Source organism: Heterodontus francisci, chromosome 43 (assembly GCF_036365525.1).
Source record: "Heterodontus francisci isolate sHetFra1 chromosome 43, sHetFra1.hap1, whole genome shotgun sequence".
NCBI classification, from domain to species: domain Eukaryota; kingdom Metazoa; phylum Chordata; class Chondrichthyes; order Heterodontiformes; family Heterodontidae; genus Heterodontus; species Heterodontus francisci.
This window is the reverse complement of record NC_090413.1, coordinates 9,811,461-9,833,068: the sequence shown is the minus strand read 5'-3', so window position 1 is coordinate 9,833,068 and position 21,608 is coordinate 9,811,461. Positions and strand designations below refer to the sequence as shown.

Sequence of the window (21,608 nt, the reverse complement as noted above, 5' to 3'; positions counted from 1 at the left end):
GTGAAGGGATGGTGATGGGGTGAGTTTGTAATGTGAGAGAGTGAAGGGATGGTGATGGGGTGAGTATGTAATGTGTTAGAGTGAAGGGTGATGATGGGGTGAGTATATAATGTGTTAGAGTGAAGGGATGGTGATGGGGTGACTGTATAATATGTTAGAGTGAAGGGATGTTGATGGGGTGAGTGTGTAATGTATTAGAGTGAAGGGATGGTGATGGGGAGATTGTATAATTTGTTCGAGTGAAGGGATGGTGATGGGTTGAATGTATAATGTGTTAGAGTGAAGGGATGGTGATGGGGTGAGTGTATAATGTGTTAGAGTGAAGAGATGTTGATGGGATGAGTGTGTAATGTGGTAGAGTGAAGGGATGGTAGAAAGGGTGAGTGTGTAATGTGTTAGAGTTAAGGGATGATGATGGGGTGAATGTATAATGTTTTAGACTGAAGGGATGGTGATGGGGTGAGTGTATAATGTATTAGAGTGAAGGGATGGTGATGGGGTGATTGTATAATTTGTTAGAGTGAAGGGATGGTGATGGGGTGATTGTATAATTTGTTAGAGTGAAGGGATGGTGATGGGATGAGTGTGTAATGTGTTAGAGTGAAGGGATGTTGATGGGGTGAGTGTGTAATGTGGTAGAGTGAAGGGATGGTGGTAGGGTGAATGTATAATGTATTAGAGTGAAGGGATGGTGATGGGGTGAGGGTGTAATGTGGTAGAGTGAAGGGATGGTGATGGGGTGACTGTATAATATGTTAGAGTGAAGGGATGTTGATGGGGTGAGTGTGTAATGTGGTAGAGTGAAGGGATGGTGGTAGGGTGAATGTATAATGTATTGGAGTGAAGGGATTGTGATGGGGTGAGGGTGTAATGTGTTCGAGTGAAGGGATGGTGATGGGGTGATTGTATAATTTGTTCGAGTGAAGGGATGCTGATGGGGTGAGTGTGTAATGTGTTAGAGTGAAGGGATGGTGATAGGTTGAGTGCATAATATATTAGAGTGAAGAGATGGTGATGAGGTGAGTGTATAATGTGTTCGAGTGAAGGGATGGTGGTGGGGTGAGTGTATAATTTGTTAGAGTGAAGGGATGCTGATGGGGTGAGTGTGTAATGTGTTAGAGTGAAGGGATGGTGATGGTGTGAGTGTATCAATTATTAGAGTGAAGGGATGGTGATGGGGTGAGTGTATCAATTATTAGAGTAAAGTGATGGTGATGGGGTGAGTGTATAAAGTGTTAGAGTGAAGGGTTTGTATAATTTGTTGGAGTGAAGGGATGGTGATGGGGTGAGTGTGTAACATGTTAGAGTGAAGGGATGGTGATGGGGTGAGTGTATAATGTGTTACAGTGAAGGGATGGTGATGGGGTGATTGTATCATTTGTTAGAGTGAAGGGATGGTGATAGGGTGATTGTATAATGTATTAGAGTGAAGGGATGGTGATGGGGTGAGTTTGTAATGTGAGAGAGTGAAGGGATGGTGATGGGGTGAGTGTGTAATGTGTTCGAGTGAAGGGATGGTGATGGGGTGAGTTTGTAATGTGAGAGAGTGAAGGGATGGTGATGGGGTGAGTGTGTAATGTGTGAGAGTGAAGGGATGGTGATGGGGTGAGTTTGTAATGTGTTAGAGTGAAGGGATGGTGATGTGGTGAGTTTGTAATGTGAGAGAGTGAAGGGATGGTGATGGGGTGAGTGTGTAATGTGTTAGAGTGAAGGGATGGTGATGGGGTGAGTTTGTAATGTGAGAGAGTGAAGGGATGGTGATGGGGTGAGTGTGTAATGTGTTAGAGTGAAGGGATGGTGATGGGGTGAGTTTGTAATGTGAGAGAGTGAAGGGATGGTGATGGGGTGAGTATGTAATGTGTTAGAGTGAAGGGTGATGATGGGGTGAGTATATAATGTGTTAGAGTGAAGGGATGGTGATGGGGTGACTGTATAATATGTTAGAGTGAAGGGATGTTAATGGGGTGAGTGTGTAATGTGGTAGAGTGAAGGGTGATGATGGGGTGAGTTTATAATGTGTTAGAGTGAAGGGATGGTGGTCGGGTGAATGTATAATGTATTAGAGTGAAGGGATGGTGATGAGGTGAGTGTATAATGTGTTAGAGTGAAGGGATGGTGATGAGGTGAGTGTATAATTTGTTCGAGTGAAGGGATTCTGATGGGGTGAGTGTGTCATGTGTTAGAGTGAAGGGATGGTGATGGTGTGATTGTATCAATTATTAGAGTGAAGGGATGGTGATGGGGTGAGTGTGTAATGTTTTAGAGTGAAGGGATGGTGATGGGGTGAGTGTATCAATTATTAGAGTAAAGGGATGGTGATGGGGTGAGTGTATAATGTGTTAGAGTGAAGGGATGGTGATGAGGTGAGTGTATAATTTGTTCGAGTGAAGGGATTCTGATGGGGTGAGTGTGTCATGTGTTAGAGTGAAGGGATGGTGATGGTGTGATTGTATCAATTATTAGAGTGAAGGGATGGTGATGGGGTGAGTGTGTAATGTTTTAGAGTGAAGGGATGGTGATGGGGTGAGTGTATCAATTATTAGAGTAAAGGGATGGTGATGGGGTGAGTGTATAAAGTGTTAAAGTGAAGGAATTGTATAATTTGTTGGAGTGAAGGGATGGTGATGGGGTGAGTGTGTAACATGTTAGAGTGAAGGGATGGTGATGGGGTCAGTGTATAATGTGTTACAGTGAAGTGATGGTGATGGGGTGAGTGTGTAACGTGTTAGAGTGAAGGGATGGTGATGGGGTCAGTGTATAATGTGTTACAGTGAAGTGATGGTGATGGGGTGAGTGTGTAACGTGTTAGAGTGAAGGGATGGTGATGGGGTCAGTGTATTATGTGTTAGAGTGAAGGGATGGTGATGGGGTGAGTGTGTAACGTTTTAGAGTGAAGGGATGGTGATGGGGTCAGTGTATTATGTGTTGGAGTGAAGGGATGTTGATGGGGTGAGTGTATAATGAATTAGAGCGAAGGGATGGTGAGTGGTGAGTGTGTAATGTTTTAGAGTGAAGAGGTGGTGATGGAATGAAAGTGTAAAATGCTCGAGTGATGGTATGGTGATACAATCACTGTGTGATATGTTGAGGGCATGGTTGTGGGATGAGTGTGGAATGTGTGACAGTGAGTCCATGGTGATAGACTGAGTGTGTAATGTGTTTAGGATGTTGATGGGGTGAATGTGTAATATTTTTGAGTGAAGGTTTGATGATTGGATGAGTGTGTTATGAGTTAGCGCGAAGGGATGGTGATGGGGTGAGTGTGTAATGAGTTAGAGTGATGGGATGGTGATGGGGTGAGTGTGACATCTGTTAGAGTGAAGGCGTGGCGATTGGGTGAGTGTGTTCTGAGTTAGATAAAGGGATGGTGATGGGACAATGTGTAACGTGTTTGAGTGAACGTATGGTGATGGGGTGAGTGTGTAATGTTTTGTTGTGTAGGTTTGGTTTTGGGTCGTGTGCCCCTTTATTATAATTTAGGGGATGGTGCTGTCACGGGTGATGATAATACTGCTGATGATCACTATCATTTCATCCTGCCTGATAATGGTCCCAAGAAATAAGGGAAGCTCAGATGGTGGGACTGTGTTTGAGATTCGCTGCAAACTGGGACTGAGGCTTTTGGCAACTGAACGAAATCTTTCTTTCCGTGCACCCTGACATTGAAAAACCGCTTAATACTGCCACGCTCATCCGTTCATTGCCAATGAATTGCTTTGTCAGACGCTGCTCATGGATTAATTCATAGCTGGGTTACAGTTCAGGGTAACCCCTGTACCCACCCCAGTATCCTTGTTTGTCTGTGAAGCTTTATCTGATTTTGTTTGCAGTTTTTGGAGTTTGTGATTGAACTTTTTGATGCATCACTCTTTTTGGCCAGCAAGGGGAGCTGATAGTCTTCAATCGTCATATTGAACTAATAACAAGGTAAGAGTTTAACGGCAACATTTAGTGTTGGAGAAAACATATCCATAGTCAGCTAAAGAATCATGTTTCCACAACCCTGTAGAAAGTGGTCAACAATGGACAGCCATCTTCAAGCTACTGTCACTTAAAATTCAGTCGCAATTGTGGATTGGTTTCCTTGAGTTACATTGGCCTCCTGAGACAATTCAAAGAATGTTGAAGAAAATTCTTTAGGAATACCTTTGCTATTTCCAGCAATTTCTGCTCATTTAATAAAACTGGATGGCTATCTGCTCATGAGGTGAAAATGAGAATATGTCAACAAACAAGGTTCACTTTATTTGCCTTCTAAGAACACCCAGCAGTTTGGGATATCAGTGCTCTGAATTCATAACATTCGTTTCTCTTCAAAAATCTCTCAGGTCTTGTTCCTCCCTCCCATCCATCAGCTCAATAATCTTCCCCAGCTCCACAATCCAGCATGCTCACTTCAGTCTTTCAACTCGGAACTTCCCGTGCACTTTGCCCTCCTCTGTTCCTTTAGGCACACTTTGCAACATACCAAACCACCACAACTGCCCATCCAATTCCACCCTGGAAATCTCCCTAAAGCCCGGGCCTCGTTACTGCTCTCGGTATTTTCACAAACCTCCACCTCAACAATCATGTCTTCAGTCTCCTCTCCTAATAAACTATACCTTCAGCCTGTTGTCCTAATAGAACCATGTCTTCAGACTCCTTCGAGTAGGCCATGCCTTTGGCCTCCTTCTCTCAACTCGATCTGTCCTCCATCTCCTCCTCAAATTCTTCTCCTGCCTCTCATTGGTGTTGTATCAGCCAAAACGTTTAGAATTCTGTCCCTCAGCCTTTGTACCTCCATCTCCACCTTTAAGCGTCAAGACTTATTATCATCCCTCCTGACGTTTCCTTCGTTGGTTCCATGTTCATTTCTGCCCGCTTGTATTTCTGTGAAGCATCATGAAGGGTCACTGACCTGAAACGTTAACTCTGCTTCTCTCTCCACCGATGTTGCCAGACCTGCTGAGTATTTCAAAGAACAAAGAACAGTACAGCACAGGAAAAGGCCATTCAGCCCTCCAGGCCTGCGCCAATCTTGATGCCTGCTTAAACTAAAACCTTCTGCACTTCCGGGGTCCGTATCCCTCTATTCCCATCATATTCATGTATTTGTCAAGATGCCTCTTAAACGTCTCTATGGTACCTGCTTCCACCACCTCCCCTGGCAGCAAGTTCCAGGCACTCACCACCCTCTGTGTAAAGAACTTGCCTCGCACATCCCCTCTAAACTTTGCCCCTCTCACCTTAAACCTATGGCCCCTAGTAACTGACTCTTCCACCCTGGGAAAAAGCTTCTGAATATCCACTCTGTCCATGCCACTTATAACTTTGTAAACCTCTATCATGTCGCCCCTCCACCTCCGTCGTTCCAGTGAAAACAATCCGAGTTTATCCAACCTCTCCTCATAGCTAATGCCCTCTAGACCAGGCAACATCCTGGTAAACCTCTTCTGTACCCTCTCCAAAGCCTCCACGTCCTTCTGGTAGTGTGGTGACCAGAATTGCACGCAATATTCGAAGTGTGGCCTAACTAAAGTTCTGTAAAGCTGCAGCATGACTTGCTAATTTTTATACTCTATGCCCCGAACGATGAAGGCAAGCATGCTGTATGCCTTCTTGACTACCTTATCCACCTGTGTTGCCACTTTCAGTGACCTGTGGACCTGTACGCCCAGATCGCTCTGCCTGTCAATACTCCTAAGGGTTCTGCCATCTACCATATACCTCCTACCTGTATTAGACCTTCCAAAATGCATTACCTCACATTTGTCCAGATTGAACTCCATCTGCCATTTCTCCACCCAAGTCTCCAACCGATCTATATCCTGCTGTATCCTTTGACAATCCTCATCATTATCCGCAAATCCACCAACTTTTGTGTCGTCCGCAAACTTACTAATCAGACCAGCTACATTTTCCTGCATTTCTTGTTTTTATTTGAGGGTTAAAACTAATTCGGCAGACCCTGGGGCACCAGGATGAAGCATTTGAGAGAAGATACAAAGTGCATGGAGACACAAACAGCATTAGAATAAAGAGCAGTTCAGAAATAGGAAAGAACGGGGAAATATGAAGCGAAACAAGGTGGGTTTGGATTGCATGTGTGTAAATGTATGGAGCGTGGTAAATGAGGCTGGTGAGCTGCGGGCACATATTGCCATTTGTCATGGAGTCATAGAGTTTTACAGCACAGGGACTCTCCCGGTCCCTATCCCGGGTCTGTGCCAGGCTCTCCCGGTCCCTATCCCGGGTCTGTGCCATGCTCTCCCGGTCCCTATCCCGGGTCTGTGCCAGGCTCTCCCAGTCCCTATCCCAAGTCCGTGCCAGGCTCTCCCATTCCCTCTCCTGGGTCTGTGCCAGGCTCTCCCAGTCCCTATCCCAAGTCCGTGCCAGGCTCTCCCATTCCCTCTCCCGGGTCTGTGCCAGGCTCTCCGATTCCTTATCCCGGGTCCGTGATAGGCTCTACCGGTCCCTATCCCGGGTCTGTGCCAGGCTCTCCCAGTCCCTATCCCAAGTCTGTGCCAGGCTCTCCCATTCCCTATCCCGAGTCTGTGCCGGGCTCTCCCGTTCCCTATCCCGGGTCCGTGCCAGGCTCTCCCGGTCCCTAACCCGAGTCTGTGCAAGGCTCTCCCGTTCCCTATCCCGAGTCCGTGCCAGGCTCTCCCATTCCCTCTCCCGGGTCCTTGCCAGGCTGCCCCGTTCCCTATCCCGAGTCTGTGCAAGGCTCTCCCATTCCCTATCCCGAGTCCGTGCCAGGCTCTCCCATTCCCTCTCCCGGGTCTGTGCAAGGCTCTTCCTATCCCGGGTCTGTTCCAGGCTCTCCCATTCCTTATCCCAGGTCCGTGATAGGCTCTCCCGGTCCCTATCCCGGGTCCGTGCCAGGCTCTCCCAGTCCCTATCCCGGGTCTCTGCCAGGCTCTCCCAGTCCCTATCCCAAGTCTGTGCCAGGCTCTCCCATTCCCTATCCCGGGTCCGTGCCAGGCTCTCCCAGTCCCTATCCCGGGTCTCTGCCAGGCTCTCCCAGTCCCTATCCCAAGTCTGTGCCAGGCTCTCCCATTCCCTATCCCGGCTCTCTGCCAGGCTCTCCCAGTCCCTATCCCGGGTGTCTGCCAGGCTCTCCCAGTCCCTATCCCAAGTCTGTGCCAGGCTCTCCCATTCCCTATCCCGGGTCTCTGCCAGGCTCTCCCAGTCCCTATCCCGGGTCTCTGCCAGGCTCTCCCATTCCCTATCACGAGTCCGTGCCAGGCTCTCCCGGTCCCTATCCCGGGTCTGTGCCAGGCTCTCCCGGTCCCTATCCCGGGTCTCTCTCTCTCACGGATCCGGTGCCAGTTGCTGAAAGTTTACGCTCTGTTTACGGAAACTCCAGGTGGGTTACGCTTTACACAACATGATGTCTTGTTATTGGTCAGCTGAGCTGTCAATCCCACCTCTGGCCAATAGTTGCTCCAGGAAAACTAGGGGGCTGTGCAAACTGTGTAGGACTGGCCAATGAGCGGCGAGGAGGCGGAGCCCCCGAGCAGCAACTTCAGCTGCAGCTGCAGAGCAGGATCCAGATCCAGGTCCAGATCCAGATCCAGGTACAGGTACAGGCGCTGCGCTTAGAGCAGGGGGCACCGACACTGAACCTGCTGAGTCCACAGTCACTCTGCTGGAAGCTGCTGGTGTCCTGTCTCAGTCTCTGCTGGTGACTCTGCCGGGACTGTTGGAATGGGTCTCTGTGACCCGTCTCTGGCTCTCTGCAGGAGTTTGTCTCTTTAGCTCTGTCGCTGTGACTGCTGGAATCAGTCTCTGGCACTGAGCTGTCACCTGTCTCACACTCTGTTGGCACTTTCCCCTAATGGGATCTGTCTTTGTAACATTATTTGGGCGAGTCTCTGCGTTGACATCTGTCTCCATAGCTCTATTGGGAGCTGCCCCTGTGCTGGGATCTGTTTCTAACTCTGTTGGGACCAGTCCCTGTGACACTCTGCTGACTACTCCCACCAATATGAAGCCCATAGAATAGCAGGGACGGTGGCAGCATGGATACCAAGTTGGCAGAGTGACAGGAAACACAGAGTGGTGGTGAACGGTTGTTTTTCGGACTGGAGGAAGGTATACAATTGGGTTCCCCGGGTTCGGTACTAGGACCATTGATTTTTTATGTATATTAATGTGTTGGGTGTACAGGCACAATTTCAAAATTTTCAGATGACACAAAACTTGGAAGTATTGTGAACTGTGAGGAGGATAATGATAGACTTCAAGAGGACGTAGACAAGGTGGTGGAATGGGCAGACACATGGAGGTGCAATTTAATGCAGAGAAGTGTGAAATGATATGTTTTGGTCAGCAGAATGAGGAAAGGCATATAAAATAAACGGGTACAATTCTAAAGGGGTGCTGGAACGGAGAGACCTGGGGGTATGTGTGCACAAATTATTGATGGTGGCAGGGCAAGTTGAGAGAGTGGTTAAAAAAAGGGATCCTGGGTGTTATAAGTTGAGGCATAGAGTACAAAAACAAGGTAGTTATGGTGAATCTTTATATATCATTGGTTTGGCCTCAACTGGAGTATTGTGTCCAATTCTGGGCACCACAGTTTAGGAAGAATGTGAAGGCTTTTAGAGAGGATACAGAAAAGATTTACAAGAATGGTTCCAGGACTGAGGGACTTCAGTTACATGGATAGACTGGAGACGCTGTGATTGTTCTCCTTAGAGGAGAGAAGGTTGAGAGGAGATTTGATAGAGATGTTCAAAATCATGAGGAGTCTGGACAGAGTAGACTGGGAGAAACTGTTCCCATTGGCAGAAGGGTCAAAAACCAGAGGACAATCATTATAAGGTGATTGGCAAAAGAACCAAAGACAACATGAGGAAGAGGTTTTTAATTTATCGAGTGGTTACGGTCTGGACTCCACTGCCTGAAAGTGTGGTGGAGGCAAATACAATCCTGACTGTTAAGGTTAATGGGTGATTTGATCGAAGTTTTCAAGATATTAAGGGGAACAGATCAGGTAAATAGAGAGAAACCATTCTCATTAGTTGGGGAGTCTAGGATCAGGGAGCATCGTCTAAAAATTAAAGCCAGAGTGAAATTCAGGTGTGAAATTAGGAAACACTTTGACACACAAAGGGTGGCAGAAGTTTGGAACTCAATTCCGCAAATGGCAGTTGATGTTGGGGAACTTGTTAATATTATATCTGAGATTGATAGACTTTTGTTAAACAAATGTATTAAGGGATATGGGGCAAAGGTGGGTATATAGAGATATCTGGAAGATCAGCCATGATCTCATTGAATGGCTGAACAGGCTGGAAGGGCTGAATGGCGTCCCCCTGTTGCTGTGTTTCCCTCACTGCTCACTCTATCTTTGTATGAGTCATGGTGGGAGATCCTCGAGGGCCTAAGGTTTAGAAATGGCAGTTCTTAACTGATCCAGTTTTGGATTTATCCAGCAGTATGACAGCCGATATTTCCATGAAATGTAACCATGAAAAAGCACCAACATGGCTGAGCTGCCTGGGCTTCGGGGGGCCGGGTTTTCGGGGCTCAGGGGCAGTGGGAGGCTGGAATCCATGCTCCACATTACCAGGACTCCTGATAGTAACAGAATCTAACTTAAAATGAGAGCTTTAGTTGCAGTGCAAGGGGTCTCCCCATATGTAATGAACAGTGTTCACTGAGGTCGACTCTCTGTGGAAGTGAGCAGTCCTGCACAATGAAGACTCGAGTGGGTGAACAGTGAGGTTAGAGATTTGTTAACTGAATCACTAACTGCAGCCGACACCTGTTGAGCAAAAGCCTTGCATTTCTGGCAGTTTATTTATTGAGAAATCGAGGCGAAGCATCAAGAGCTATAATGCAAGGCCGTAAAGCAGAGGGATCAAGGTCGAGTGTCATTAAGCCCATGCTCTCCCCCTTCAGTGACTGATGACAGAAACCGGGAGTTCACTCACGCTAAACTGCACAATTCCAACAGCAGCAGCCAAACCTCAAGGGCAAACCCCAGACCCATCCCCCAAACCCCAAACTCATCCCCCAGTCCCCAGACCCATCCCCCAAACCCCAAACTCATTCCCCAAACCCCAAACTCATCTCCCAAACCTCAAACCCATCCCCCAAACTCCAAACCCCAAACTCATTCCTCAAACCCCAGACCCATCCGCCAAACCCCAGACCCATCCCCCAGACCCCCAGACCCATTCCCCCAAACCCATCCCCAGACCCATCCCCCAAACCCTAAACCCATCCCCCAAACCCCAGACACATTTTCCCCCTACAAACCCCAGGATCCATCCTTTCCCCTAACCCCAGGGTCTGGGTAATATGACGTTGACAGATTGTTGTATAATTTAGTCCCTAATGTACCAGGAAATATCCTTCAACACTGTAATATCAGTGGAATGTGACCCAATTCAGGCAGTAAGTCACTGGACCTACAAGGTGTAAAACCACTTTCTGTGATAAAGCAGCAGGTAATTTTGAGAAGTTTGTGAGGCTGACATGAAAATAGAAATTGCTGGAGATAGAAAGGAGGTCCATCGGCAGCTGTGGTGAAAAGAGAGGCTTTGTCATTTGGTGTGAACTGGGGAACAGTCCTGGAGTTTGGGGGGTTGTCCTTGGAGAACAGAATGAAGAGGTGGGGGAAGCAAAGCAGAGAGTCTGTAGAGAAACCAAATAGCTCTTCAAATCGAATGGTAAGAGGTGAAACTATTAGAGATGGTATCAGTCGGGGGATTAAATGACATTGGTTGCAGAGTCTGGGACTAGGGGGCCGTAGTCTAAAAATTAGAGTCAGACCTTTCAGGAGTGAAATTAAGAAATGAAAACGTGATAGAAATTTGAAGTTTTCTTCCACAAATGGCAGTTAATGCTCAACCAATGATTAATTTTAAATCTCAGATTGGTAGTTTTTTGTCAATCAAAGATATTAAGAAATATGGGGCAAAGGCCCAGGGACTTAGGTTGCAGATCAGCCATGATCTCATTGAATCGTGGAACAGGTTGGAGGGGCTGAATGGCCTCCTATTATTCCCATGTTCCTAAGTAACAAGATGCAGAGCAGGTGGCCGAGGGAGGCAGTGACGAACAGACTGGATGGACCTGTGCAGTGTTCCCCAGCATGTATTGACCTGTGCAGTGTTTCCCAGTCTGTACGGACCTGTGCAGTGTTTCCCAGACTGTATGGACCTGTGCAGTGTTTCCCAGACTGTACGGACCTGTGCAGTGTTAACCAGTCTGTACGGACCTGTGCAGTGTTACCCAGTCTGTACAGACCTGTGCAGTGTTTCCCAGGATGTACAGACCTGTGCAGTATTACCCAATCTGTACGGACCTGTGCAGTGTTACCCACGCTGTACAGACCTGTGCAGTGTTTCCCAGGATTTACAGACCTGTGCAGTATTACCCAATCTGTACGGACCTGTGCAGTGTTACCCAGTCTGTACGGACCTGTGCAGTGTTTCCCAGGATGTACAGATCTGTGCAGTATTACCCAATCTGTACGGACCTGTGCAGTGTTACCCAGTCTGTACGGACCTGTGCAGTGTTTCCCAGGATGTACAGACCTGTGCAGTGTTACCCAATCTGTACAGACCTGTGCAGTGTTACCCAGACTGTACAGACCTGTGCAGTATTACCCAGTCTGTACAGACCTGTGCAGTATTACCCAGTCTGTACGGACCTGTGCAGTGTTACCCAATCTGTACGGACCTCTGCAGTGTTACCCAATCTGCACGGACCTGTGCAGTGTTACCCAATCTGTACGGACCTGTGCAGTGTTACCCAATCTGTACGGACCTGTGCAGTGTTACCCAGTCTGTATGGATCTGTGCAGTGTTACCCAGTCTGTACAGACCTGTGCAGTGTAACCCAGTCTGTACGGACCTGTGCAGTATTACCCAGTCTGTACGGACCTGTGCAATGTTACCCAATCTGTACAGACCTGTGCAGTATTACCCAGTCTGTACGGACCTGTGCAGTGTTACCCAATCTGTACAGACCTGTGCAGTGTTACCCAATCTGTACGGACCTGTGCAGTGTTACCCAGTCTGTACGGACCTGTGCAGTGTTACCCAGACTGTACAGATCTGTGCAGTGTTACCCAGTCTGTACAGACCTGTGCAGTGTTACCCAGACTGTACAGACCTGTGCAGTGTTACCCAGTATGTACAGACCTGTGCAGTGTTACCCAGACTGTACATACCTGTGCAGTGTTACCCAGTCTGTACAGACCTGTGCCGTGTTACCCAGACTGTACAGACCTGTGCAGTGTTACCCAGTCTGTACAGACCTGTGCCGTGTTACCCAGACTGTACAGACCTGTGCAGTGTTACCCAGTCTGTACGGACCTGTGCAGTGTTACCCAGTCTGTACAGACCTGTGCAGTATTACCCAGTCTGTGCAGACCTGTGCAGTGTTACCCAGTCTGTACAGACGTGTGCAGTGTTACCCAGTCTGTACAGACCTGTGCAGTGTTACCCAGTATGTACAGACCTGTGCAGTGTTACCCAGACTGTACATACCTGTGCAGTGTTACCCAGTCTGTACAGACCTGTGCCGTGTTACCCAGACTGTACAGACCTGTGCAGTGTTACCCAGTCTGTACAGACCTGTGCCGTGTTACCCAGACTGTACAGACCTGTGCAGTGTTACCCAGTCTGTACGGACCTGTGCAGTGTTACCCAGTCTGTACAGACCTGTGCAGTATTACCCAGTCTGTGCAGACCTGTGCAGTGTTACCCAGTCTGTACAGACGTGTGCAGTGTTACCCAGTCTGTACAGACCTGTGCCGTGTTACCCAGACTGTACAGACCTGTGCAGTGTTACCCAGTCTGTACAGACCTGTGCAGTGTTACCCAGACTGTACAGACCTGTGCAGTGTTACCCAGTCTGTACGGATCTGTGCAGTGTTACCCAGTCTGTACGGACCTGTGCATGTTACCCTGTCTGTACAGACCTGTGCAGTGTTACGCAGTCTGTACAGACCTGTGCAGTGTTACCCAGTCTGTACAGACCTGTGCAGTGTTACCCAGACTGTACAGACCTGTGCAGTGTTACCCAGACTGTACGGAACTGTGCATGTTACCCTGTCTGTACAGACCTGTGCAGTGTTACCCAGTCTGTACAGACCTGTGCACAGTATTACGTGGTATTTACAACACAGAAGCAGCCCAACTGTTCTCTGCTGTTGTTTATGCTCCACCCAAGCCTCCTCCCACCTTACGCCATCTCACTCTCTCAGCGTACCCTTCTTTTTTTTCTCCCTCATGTTCTCATCTGGCTTCACTGTTAGATAATCAATGCGATTTGCCAGATCTACTCCCTGTTGCAGCAAGTTCCACTTTCTCAGCTCTCTCTGGTAAAGAAGTTTTTTTGAATTCCGTATTAGATTTATTAATGACTGTCTTGTACTTATGACCCCTAGTTTTGATTCTCCAAGTGCGGACATCTCGATGTCTACCCTATCAAACCCCTTCATTATCCTAAAGACCTCTATCGGGTCACCTCTCAGTCTTTTTTTCTGCAGGAAAGTGTCTCGGTCTGTTCCATTTTTTCCTGATGGTTAGAAACTTGCAGTTCTTATATCATCCTTACAAACCTTTGCACTTTCTCCAGTGCCTCACTATCCTGTGTGTAATATGGAGTCTCGAGGTGTGCATGGAGCTCTGTGTGTAGTTTTACTATTATTGTTTCGACATATTCTGCAAATGGGGAACTGTGTTTTTTCGACACTTTTTTAAAAAATTGAACATAGCAGGATGAGTAAGTGTCATGAATTGCTTCATATTATTCTGTTCCTCCTGTCCCAGCAGATGACTGTTAGACTGCAGTTAATGTGTAGGTTGATTTCTGTTTTTAGGCCTGATGTCTCATTCCTTACAGTCATATTCTATTCCTTGTTCTGATGATCCCTGTGATTCTCGCTGTCCTCATCCCAGCTCTCAATTAGACTGATTAACCACTGACTCCTTCCCTCTCCCTGGCAACTTTCTGAGGCTGAACCACACTGTTCTCAACTTGGTGTCATCTTTGACCCCGAGATGAGCTTCCAACCACAGATCTATGCCATCAGTAAGATCACCTACTTCCATCTCCATAACACTGCCCGGCCTCAGTTCAAGCAAAATACCGCACATACTGGAAATCTGAAATAAAGACAAAAAGTGCTGGAAATACTCAGCAAGTCTGGCAGTGTCTGTGGAGAGAAAAACTGAGTTAGTGTTTTAGCTCGATTATCTTCTGTCAGCGAGGAGAATTGAATACGAAAGTACGGGAGTTATGCTTCAGTTATACGGGGCATTGGCGAGACCACATCTGGAGTACTGTGTACAGTATTGGTCTCCTGATTTAGGCAGGATGTAAATACATTGGAAGCAGTTCAGAGAAGGTTTATTCGATTAATACCTGGAATGGGTGATATAAAAACAAGAAATGCTGGAAATACTCAGCAGGTCTGACAACTCTGCTTCTCTCTCCACAGATGCTAACGTTTCAGGTCAGTGACCCTTCATCAGAACTGGCAAAGGTTAGAAATGTAACAGGTTTTAAGCAAATACAGCGAGGGTGGGGCAAGAGATAACAAAAGGGAAGGCATTGATAGGACAAGGTCACAGAGAATAATTGACCAGAAGGTCATGGAGCAAAGGCAAATGGTATGTTAATGGTTTGCTGAAAGACAAAGCGTTAGTGCAGAGAGGGTGTTAATTGACAGAAAAATGAACAACCCTGGCCCAGAGCACATACATGAAGAAAGTGGTTAAAAAAAGTGAATGATGAAACAAACTAAAATAAAATAAACAAAGAAAAAAGAAAAAATAACGAAGAATAAAAATGAAATGGGGGGCTGTCATGCTCTGAAACTATTGAACTCAATGTCCAGTCCGGCAGGCTGTAGTGTGCCTAATCGGTAAATGAGATGCTGTTCCTCGAGCTTGCGTTGATGTTCACTGGAACACTGCAGCAATCACAGGACAGAGACGTGGGCATGAGAGCAGGGGTGTGTGTTGAAATGGCAAGCAACCGGAAGCTCAGGGTCATGCTTTCGGACTGAGTGGAGGTGTTCTGCAAAGCGGTCACCCAGTCTGCGTTTGGTCTCCCCAATGTAGAGGAGACCACATTGTGAGCAGCGAATACAGTATTCTACATTGAAAGAAGTACAAGTAAATCTCTGCTTCACCTGAAAGGAGTGTTTGGGGCCTTGGACAGTGAGGAGAGAGGAGGTAAATGGGCAGGTATTACACCTCCTGTGATTGCACGGGAAGGTGTCGTGGGAAGGAGATGTACCAGGATTTCCTAGAATGGGTAGGTTGTCTTAGGAGGAAGGGTTGAACAGGCTAGGCTTGTATCTGCTGGAGTTTAGAAGAGTAAGAGGCGACTTGATTGAAACATTTAATATTCTGAGGGGTCTTGACGGGGTGGATGTGGAAAGGATGTTTCCCCTTGTGGGAGAATCTCGAACCAGGGGTCACTGTTTAAAAATAAGGGATCACCCATTTCAGACAGAGATGGGGAGAATATTTTCTCTCTGATGGTCGTGAGTCTTTGGAATTGTCTTCCGCAAAAGGTGGTGGAAGCAGAGTCTTTGAATGTTTTTAAGGCAGAGGTAGATAGATTCTTGATAAGTAAGGGGGGTGAAAGGCTTTCGGGGGGAGACAGGAATGTGGAGTTGAGGTTACAATCAGATCATCCATGATCTTGTTGAATGGTGGAAGAGGCTCGAGGGGCCAAATGGCCTACTCCTGCTCCTAATTCATATGCATGTATGTTTGTATCATTCATTCACTGCAGATGCTGCCTCACCTGCTGAGTATTTCCAGCATTTTCTGTTTTTATTTCAAATCCCTCCATTGGCTCGCTCCCTCCCTATCTCTGTAACCTCCTCCAGCCCCGCAACTCTCCAAGATACCCGTGTTTCACCATTTCTGGCCTCCCCGATTTTAATCTCTCCACTATTGTTGCCCGTGCCATCAACTGCTGAGGCCCGAAGCTGTGGAATTCCCCCTATAAATCTCTCCATCCCTCCGTTTCTCTTTTTTCCTTTAAGTTGTTGAGTGTGCGAGTGTTTTTTTCATTATTGTGGCTGCTTTACTTGCCTGATGACAAAAGGTTTGATCAGTACATTTACTGTATTGTGTGTAAGGACTTTTCCACTAAAATTAGTGCACATGGTTAAAACTAGGCTAATCACCACCCTATGCCTTCCCTCCCATCCCCCCACCCCACTAACACCACATGGATTCAATCCTCAGGGTAGTCTCCCTCCCTTGATGTACCATGTTCACTCTATACAGTTCAGTCATGTATATCAAGCTGATTTACCCAGATCACTGAGCATGGCTACTTTCCACTGACTGGTGTTTGATGTGTCTTTCTCTGACAGGATGTTGCAGATGCTGGATCAGGTTCTCCTGAGCCGTGGTTCGATCCGGGCCTACCTGTGGTGTTTCGTTATCGCCCTGGCCCTGATCACCTTCGCCAAGATCGTCCTGCACGTCCTCAAACTGCTGAGGCACTTCTGTGAGAACTGCAGAAAGCTGAGGTGCTTCGACAGCCCCCCGAGGCGTAGCTGGCTGATGGGGCACCTCGGAATGGTAGGGCCCTGAGAGCTGTGTGGTCCCCGTGGAATCCCAAGCATGTCACGGAGCCGGGAGAGCAGTGATCATAATTAATAATGAACCTTACTCCCACCGGCAGGATAGCAGCGGATGGAGTATCTCAGGATCCACACCTCTTTCCGAGGCACTTAGCCGACTAATGCTGTCTGAGTCAGCGCTGTGACATCACAGTCGTGTCTCCGACATCAGGAGTGAGCGGCTTTTAAGCTCGAAATTGTGGGATCCTGGGTTTGCTCCAAGAAATAGGGAAGGGATGGGGGCGGTGCTGCTAGCAGTTGGAATTTGAGGCAATTCCAAGGCTCAGAGGAAGCAGGAATAACTTATTCCGGAAAACAATCTGAGGGAGATGTTCCCTCAACCTTCCCCAGCCCAGAACCCCTCAGTCTGCAGTGGTTGTGCCCATAATATGTCAGAGATGGTCTCGTTAAAGTCAAAGCACCAAATGAACCTAAACTCAAATGGCAAATGCTGGGAGTGAGCAGCAGGCCATTCAGTGTGTGGAGGGACCAGAGACGGGAGTTTGGAGTCTGACTATATCCAGGGTTGAGGAATGGACTTCCTCTCAGGCACTGAGCCCCTCTGTATCGAACGGTGGGACACTACATCCTCAATCTAATTCAGCTCCAGACTCATGTCTAAGTTACTAAATTGCGTTGGCTCTGCTTTTCATCACTTTTAACATGTTTTATTTTATTCAGATGACGAAGGAAACAGGTACGTGACATTCCAGTTGTTTATGAATTTAATAGCAATGTGGATGTGAGTAAATACGAGCTTTTGATGGGCCACCCGAGACGGGGTCGGAGGCTGGGGTCGGAGGTGGGCGGGGGGTGGGGGGGGCCATAGATTTGGAACGGGTGGTGGGAGCGAAGAGGGCCCGTTGCTGCCTCAGAGATTTTGCTGGGAACGAGATAGGCCGACGATGGCCTTCCCGCCCAGAGGGCAATTGAGGCCCTATGGTGATCTATTAAACGGCCAATTAAGGGCCTCTTCCCCCTCCCTTTGGTATTTCTCCAGCGGCACGGGGGTGCCTCCGACACATCGGGAGGACGCCTTGTAAAATGAGGCGCACTCCCTGTGGGCTTGGGGGGCTACCTCCTCCATGAGCAATCTGTGGCCCGTGGAGGACCCCCACTGGCAAAACCTACAACTCCATGGACCCCTCCCTCCCTCCCCTGTCCCCACTCCCCTCCCTCCCCTCCCCTCCCCCCTCCCTCTCTCTCTCCCTCCCTCTCCCTCTCTCCCTCCCTCCCTCCCTCTGGACTACACAAACGCTCCCCCAACCCCCCTTGTTGGGGCCTTCCAGACTAGCCTCGGCAACCCCGCCTCACTTACTTGAGGTCCAGGGTTTCAGCGCTGGGTCTGGGTCCAAGATCTCTGCAGTACTGACAGTGGCCACCACTCCCGGTGGTGCTGCCAATACTGCTAAGCTGCTGCCCTGTGACTGGCTGGCACCTCTTCGAGGCTGGACCCCCATCTTTAAAGGGACAGGGACCCCGGCGTTGGATACTTAGGCTTGAAAACACCGGAGGATAGCTCCGGGTGGGGTGGGGGGGAGCGGGAGGGGGCAAGAGCTGGCTGAGGCGGGGTTCCCCCTGCCTTTTCGGCCTGGTGCCGGGAGTCCCGCCTCCTCCACAAAATCCAGCCTGCGGGGTGTAGCAGCCTCTAGTTCGGGGAGGGGAGGAGCCCCTTGTGAATGTGGTAACTGCCAGGTTGGACCCTCACTGCCCCATAATGTCCTGCACATTAATACTGGTCTGTGATGCATTTTGGGAAGACTAACAAGGCAAGGGAATATACAATGGATGGTAGGACCCTAGGGAGTACAGAGGGTCAGAGGGACCTTGGGGTACTTGTCCATCTATCACTGAAGGCAGCAGCACAGGTAGATAAGGTGGTTAGGAAGGCATATGGGATACTTGCCTTTATTAGCCGAGGCATAGAATATAAGAGCAGGGAGGTTATGATGGAGCTGTATAAAACACTAGTTAGGCCACAGCTGGAATACTGTGTACAGTTCTGGTCGCCACACTATAGGAAGGATGTGATTGCACTGGAGAGGGTGCAGAGGAGATTCACCAGGATGTTGCCTGGGCTGGAGCATTTCAGCTATGAGGAGAGACTGGATAGGCTAGGGTTGTTTTCCTTAGAGCAGGGAAGGCTGAGGGGGAACCTGATTGAGGTGTACGAAATTATGAGGGGCAAAGATAGGGTAGATAGGAAGAAACTTTTTCCCTTCGCGGAGGTGTCAATAACCAGGGGGCATAGATTTAAGGCAAGAGGCAGGAGGTTTAGAGGGGATTTGAGGAAAACAAATTTCATCCAGAGGGTGGTTGGAATCTGGAACACACTGCCTGAAGGGGTGGTAGAGGCAGGAACCCTCACAACATTTAAGAAGTATTTCAATGAGCACTTGAAATGCCATAGCGTACAAGGCTACGGGCCAAGTGCTGGAAAATGGGATTAGAATAGATCGGTGCTTGATGTCTGGCAGAGACACGATGGGCCGAAGGGCGTGTTTCTATGCTGTATAAATCTATGACTCTATGACACAGGTGGGATCAGGGTGCATAAAGGTCAGGGTGCACATGGGGTCAGGGGTCAGGACCATCCGACCCTTTGAAGAGTTTGTGGCCTATTCTAGTAACTGGGTCCCAACTCTTGCCGATCTACCGGTTCCTGAGCCCCACAGTGATGGTGCCCTGTATAAATCAGATCTCCTCCTAATCAGACTGTGTTTCTGCACACAGCAAGCAATGTAACCCATGGTTCCTGAATGACAACTCACACAACTTCAACAGTAGAAATGTGTTATCTCCCAACTGTTTCAAACTCCACCCCGTTCTCTTCATTGAAAAATCTTCAGTAGTTTTTGAATCGTTTTATTTTATGTAGACGGTGGGGTAAATATTGTAAATAAAACCAGAGATAGTTCTGTCATGCTGTTTGAAGAATTGCTTTCAAAGAAATGGTCATATGTTTGATTGTTTGATTGTATGAGTTTAATTTTCACAGGTTCACAGGTTTTATTCCAATGTCATTCCTCATAATCAGACCCCTGACCCCCTCGGCTCCTACCCCGCAGGGCATTGCTGGAGATTGGCTTGGTTAGTCTGGCTTGGCTCATCAGTGGGACTGGCCACTGCCAGCTGGGGTTCTGCCACCTTGCTCCTGATGCCCCAACATCAAGCCTGGTCCTGCCCAGGGTAGGAAGCTGCCTGCTGCTCGTAAACTACGTGATTGTAGGTGGCTTCAGTCCAATATTAATCCTTTCCTTGTTCCAAACTGCACCCAACTGCCTGTATTGGGTGTGGGGGTGGAGTGGGGGGGTGGGGGGGGGGGATCTCAGAGACTCCTGTAAATCCTTCACAACTCCTGGTTCCTGAATTTCTGTGTGCTTGGCTGAGGTAGCTGCTGATCACAGTCTGGGTCACTGCTGCCCTCCATTACTGTTTTGTTTGTTGGCTATTTAGTTGTTTGCTTTGCCTTCTGCTCCATTCAGCATCGTTCTCGCTTGCTGTGCCTTTGTCTAATGTGGCTTCTGTTTCTTCACTGTATTGGGAGTAGATCAAGCCAGATGAGGAAGGAATGCTAAAGATCGCACAGCTGGTTTCACAGTTCCCACTCACCATGAAGACGTGGTTTGGACCCGTTTTACCCTTAATCTCGCTGTTTCACCCTGATTACATTAAACCTGTCTTATTGGCATCAGGTATTAAGTCAAATTTGGGCAGTTTAATCATTAGTGAACCCTGTAGCTGGCATTTGTAGTGAATTTAGACAATCGTCTTCCTATAGGGTTTCTGAATTCTTTATTGAAAACACAGATGAGCACAGGGTAATTCAGTGTGTCCAAAGAATACTCTCGGACTGGGTTTCAATCCAGTTCCAGCCAGGATGAGGGTGGGGAGATGAACGAGATCCGGGGTCGCAGACAGACCAAAACAGAGGAACTGAGACCGATGAGAGGGATTGAAAGGGCTGCTGAAAGAAGCGCTTTTCTTAACTTGAAATTGAGCCATATAATTGAATCATTGAAAGTGTCAGCAGAGAAGGAGGCCATTCAGCCCATCGTATCTGTGCTGTTCTGATCCATACCAAAGGAATGTTTCACTGCTTCTGACCTAAGAGTCATGGGGGACTGGGATTTTCAATGTGATATCTGGTGTTGGGGACGGGGTGCAGTAAACCTGGCAGGTCAGCTCCTCACCATGGAAACGGCCTGCTTTTCCTCTCGATTGATTTCTAGAACAGGACGATGTGTTACGTTTAGCTGGCAAGTCGATTGTCTAAACCCCTTTGCCCTTTTCCAACTTGTCAAATATTTCAGACATTTAAGAGCTGCATCCCCATGTTTCTCTGGAATATGTTTATTGATTTTCCTGTTCTTGGATCTTTACGGTGGGTTATCATGGTCGATGGTGTCACCTCGATCTGCTGAATATTAGCAAGCAGCAAATCCAGCCCCATGGGGACGTTTCCAAGCTCTCAGGCCCTGGGCGTTTGGCCCTCATCCAGGGTTCATCTCAATGTCTCACAGCCTCACTAATTGGCCAATTCTACACTCAAAATGGCCACCCTCACACAAAATGGTTTCCATTGGAAGGACCAGGAACAGGGAGGAGAGGAATTCTCTTCACCCAGTTTGTCCTTACTTTCAGAACTCTTTTACTTTAACGTCCTTGTGGCAGAACTTCAATTTTGATGATAAAATGTGAATCAGGTCACATTCCAGGGGGTAACTTGCCAATTGGAAAATGGCCGCCTGTATTATCAGAAGAGGTGTGTTTTTTTTTTATTCTTTCATGGGATGTGGGCGTCGCTGGCCAGGCCAGCATTTATTACCCATCCCTAATTGCCCTTGAGCTGCCTTCTTGAACCGCTGCAGTCCATGTGGAGTAGGTACACCCACAGTGCTGTTAGGAAGGGAGTTCCAGGATTTTAACCCAGCGACAGTGAAGGAACGGCGAAAAAGTTCCAAGTCAGGATGGTGTGTGTCTTGGAGGGGAAGGTGGTGTTCCC

At 48.0% G+C, this 21,608-nt stretch overlaps 1 protein-coding gene across 7 annotated transcripts in view; it reads left to right on the top strand.

The window, feature by feature from the left end:
• LOC137355586 (ultra-long-chain fatty acid omega-hydroxylase-like) overlaps window positions 1-21,608 on the top strand; it is a 162,961-nt gene that overhangs the window by 88,285 nt on the left and 53,068 nt on the right. For 3 of the 7 annotated variants that reach the window (XM_068020866.1, XM_068020868.1, XM_068020867.1), the window contains exons 2-3: window positions 16,352-16,562; window positions 20,154-20,298. In XM_068020866.1, coding sequence (XP_067876967.1) covers window positions 16,352-16,562; window positions 20,154-20,298 — 356 coding nt within the window. Of the gene's footprint in view, window positions 1-7,487; window positions 7,563-13,256; window positions 13,331-16,351; window positions 16,563-20,153; window positions 20,299-21,608 lie in introns of those variants that run through there. The other 4 variants (XM_068020869.1, XM_068020870.1, XM_068020864.1 and 1 more) reach the window with 4 other exon arrangements.